This window comes from Hydractinia symbiolongicarpus, chromosome 3 (genome assembly GCF_029227915.1).
Source record: "Hydractinia symbiolongicarpus strain clone_291-10 chromosome 3, HSymV2.1, whole genome shotgun sequence".
Lineage (NCBI taxonomy): Eukaryota > Metazoa > Cnidaria > Hydrozoa > Anthoathecata > Hydractiniidae > Hydractinia > Hydractinia symbiolongicarpus.
In genome coordinates, this window is record NC_079877.1 from 17002028 (window position 1) to 17006193 (window position 4166).

At 33.3% G+C, this 4166-nt stretch overlaps 1 protein-coding gene across 1 annotated transcript; it reads right to left on the reverse strand.

Annotated features, from left to right (window-relative positions):
* Window positions 1–468: 468 nt before the first annotated feature.
* On the reverse strand, window positions 469–3625 carry LOC130636017 (transcription factor SOX-2-like). The gene has a single exon (XM_057445593.1). It carries the CDS (start codon window positions 3339–3341, stop codon window positions 2091–2093), a length of 1251 nt encoding a protein of 416 aa, XP_057301576.1. The 5' UTR covers window positions 3342–3625; the 3' UTR covers window positions 469–2090.
* Window positions 3626–4166: the final 541 nt, after the last annotated feature.

Consider the following 4166-nt stretch of genomic DNA (forward strand, 5'->3'; position numbering starts at 1 on the left):
ACTCCTAAATTTTGGCGGAAAGTGGTGGAATGTAATTTGTGTTTGGAAAAAATATGGCGGATGACAAAAGCTTGTTTTGAAAAAAGGAATTAAAGTTCTTTATCTTCTTCGGCAACAGCATCACATCTTTTACAATATCAGGCATATCCTATTTTTTTAACAATTAGATTTTTTAAATTGGCACAGCGAAATTTTGGAGAGTATTATAAAATATAAAAGTTCATAAATTTTCCTTCCGCCAAAATTTCTTTTCTTATGGTAAGCATTGTTGTAAATTAAAAAGATTTGTTAAATTTTGCGCGTATATTTTAAAAATGGTTACAGATTTATGTTTATCATATGCTCAGCCTCTTCCCCAGGACCTCTTGTATCTTTCTGACATCACAGTATAAGAACTACACACTTAATGTGCCGTTACCAAAGGTACAGTAAAAACATGCTCAGCAAAAGAAAGAAATCACGGTCAACTCTCATAACAAACATTTGTACAAATAACTGGATTCTATTTAAGTTAAGTTCCACAAAAAATCAAGAATACAATTACTGGATTTCTTCCTGACCAATGAACAAAATTTCCACCCGATAGCTTTGTTTAAAAAAAGACCAAAATTTGTTCAAGTAAATAAAACACCAGATTCTTAAAAATGGCAACGCACACCACAAATATTCGCTAACCTAATTTATTTTCAACTTATGTTTAACATTTTAACGATTTCCAGGTTTTTACTTTGGTACACAGTCTGAAAGGTTTTAAGGCGAGAGGAGAGCACATAATTCGTGACCAACGTTGCGTCATATAAAAAGTAAATATCGGCTCATAAAACTATTTGACATGTACCCCCGTCTTATAATCTCCGAAAACAATATCTTCTTTATCATATTAATAATACGCCCTTTCTTTATCTCACAAATGTCTTCTGTTCAGATGTGTAAATACAAAACAAGGACTTCAAAGCCGCCGTTCGCTTTACTTATACCGCTTGGTTGAAAGTTTCTGGTAAACAAAGCGAGTTTTACTCGAAAAAAAAATCCAAATTTCATCTTTTTATTGATTAAGCTTCGTGAATAATTAAAATTTTTAACCAATAGATTTGTAGGAAGACATCTGTCTCCTCCCATCGCTTCCCATGTCTTTGTGTTAGAGAGTTTTATGAGTAATTTTCTTGTTGTGATTAAAAAGATTTATGAAAGTTGTTCATTGAAAATCTTTTCATGTCTAAACAGTGCAGCAATTGTTGCGTTTAACAAAACTTTTAAAAGCCTCAATTGATAGAAATTTTGAAGCGGGAAAGTTTATAATTTTTTACAAACTTACACACGTGGATCAAAGATTATCGAGAAAAAAATTCTTCTCCAGCGAATGTTTTTTTTATTTCTTTTAGGCGCCATTTTTTTCCATATGCACGTACAACATTATTTTTCTTGCATTGAAATGAAGATACAAGAAAGATTCAGTGTCAATTATAATAATTTGTGCTGAAAGTACATACCAAAAAAATCACGCCTTAAAAGTATACAGAATAATATAAAAATAAAATTAATAAGAAAAATAAAATTGATTCCACTGCGTGTATAAAAACAAATTCCTTCTTCGAGAGAGACCTCTGAGCACGACTAATACACTGTACATTGAACTTCCCAATATAAAATAAATTCCATAAAATCTCATAAACTAAAATTAAAAAAAAATCTCAACTGATAAAATAAAGAATTTTTAGGAAAAAAATACTTTCACAAATCACGAAAAGAACATTACACACTATCTTAAAACTTGTTTATACTTTTTGACTTGGGAGCACCGTGGCTTAACTTGTTTTGTAAAAGTAAGTTTATCCAGACTTCTAAGATATTACAACTAACATTAAAGATACAAAATATACAGCTAACTTTAAAATCTGATATGTACCTGCATGGTCCATATATATATTATACACAACACAGTAACTATAAAATTAACAATGGCATAGATATACATCCAAGTATCTTATTCCAGCATTATATAATACATTTTATATTTAGCATAAATATAATATTGACAATGATATGTACAACCCTGAAAGATTTATACCTTAATAATATAAAGAATAATATCACTCAGACACTGCCAGAACAGGTGAATTCTGTTGCACAGAAGTATTCATGCTTCGAGCTGGACTCTGTGAATGCTGTTCAGGCATTGTAATAACAACTGCAGGATGGGGGTTTGTTCCTTGCATTTCCACTCTTTTTGCTTGTCCGATTAGAGCCATTGAGGCATATTGCGTTTTTGGATCATAAGCTGTAATATTGCTATTCTGATCAACAGCAACTGCTGTGGGATACATTCCACCGATTGGATAGTAATGACTTGGTAATGCAGTTGCTGTAGTAGTTGTACTAGTTGCTTTTGCTGTTTCAACAGTTTGTGCTTCTGCTGGCTTATCTGTTGCTGTGGTAGTAACAGCTGCCTCATGCTTGACAGTCACTGTATGTGGGTAAGCTGCTGCAGCTGCTGCTTGAGCACTATAGGCACTCATTGTAGCACCATTTAAGTAAGGAAATGACGAAAATGGGCTATACATATATGTAGTCCCACCAGGAACAACACTATATTGTGCAGCAGTCACAGGTGTAACAGATGTTGTACTAGATGAAGTAGTTGATTGTGGTAAGCTTGCAACTGCTATTGCTGTTCCAGGTGGAATACCATACATGGTAGCACCAGCATGATAAGCTTCATGTCCATTAACTAAGGCTGACATATAACCGTTAAAAGGAACCGGATAATTTATACCACTGGCAATTGCATAAGGATATTGTGCTGACATAAAGATTTGTTTACCATCTGCACCAATTACAGCAGTAGGCATAGCAATTTTATTTTCTGTTTTCTTAGACAATGACTTTGTCTTGCGTCTGGGTCGATACTTGTAATCTGGATGGGACTTCATGTGCTCTGCCCTTAGTCGTTTTGCCTCATAGACAAAGGGTGCTTTTTCCTCATCAGTTAAAACTTTCCATTCAGCTCCAAGTCTCTTACTTATTTCACTGTTATGCATTTTAGGATTTTCTTGAGCTAATTTTCTTCTCTTTTCACGAGACCATACCATAAAGGAATTCATTGGTCTTTTTACCCGTTCAGGGTCATCCAGTTTCGAAGGATCACCGTCATGTGCATATGATTGCGCCTCTTGAGACATCAGATGAGAAATGTTGGAAGTTTGCATAGTAGGACTAAGAGAAGTTGCAGACATTGTCATTGGGAGAATATGATGAGTTGGATAATTATTATCAGGCTTAATATGGTTAACGTTAATAGTTGCAGTTGCTGTTTGTGAAATAACTTCAGCTGTAGTTGTCATATTTTTTATGTAGTATAGCTAAGTATTATATATAATATTTATTCATTCAAAACACTGTTTGATTTATTTAATCTCGATTCACTTTTTGTTTCACAATTTCCAAGAACTTCTTGAGTTTCTTTATTAACCTTGTACTAAAACCTCTGTTCTGTATCTCTTTCAAACAAAAGCAAAACAACCGTAATAATTTCTGAATAAAAAAGCGAATAATAGCAACCTATTCAGAATACGTCTCCAGAGAACAACACACACGTTGCTTCGAATCAAATATTGTGATGAATATATTGTCTGGTTGTAATCACACATAAAAGTTTGATTGACAACTTATTAACCAATCACATTGAGGCCTTCAGCACTTCGGCCTCGGGTCTTTTTAAAAAACATAAACAAAACCTAGAAGGAGTAAGTACCAGGGTACATGTTGTGCTATTTTGATTCGCTTCACAGTTTGCCGAATATTGAACAAAGCATCAACAATAGCTTATTAACGAAAAAAACAAAAGACTCATTCAGCGATTGGCGTCATGTGAAAAGAATATAATTATCTATTAAACAATATTTTCCGGGGGTTCAAGTTTTTATATTTGGAAACATTTTTTATTTGTATATTTATATTTTACCATATATCACACGCACAGTCTTAGAAATTTTAGAATAAGTATTCTCATCAATCACTGTATACCTTTTGGGTAAACGATGGCTAATCCGCATGTTTCCTCTCACTTGCTCAGGGAGTTGTTCTGTAAAATTGATTTGCTGCTCTTGAGCATAATATTTATCCTGTTTTCGCGTTTTTAGGTAGTTTCTAAAAATTTTCTTTAGCTA

Bases quoted from the DNA above. Each gene is read 5' to 3' on its own strand.
- LOC130636017 (XM_057445593.1), bottom strand. From the start codon at position 3,341: ATGACAACTACAGCTGAAGTTATTTCACAAACAGCAACTGCAACTATT.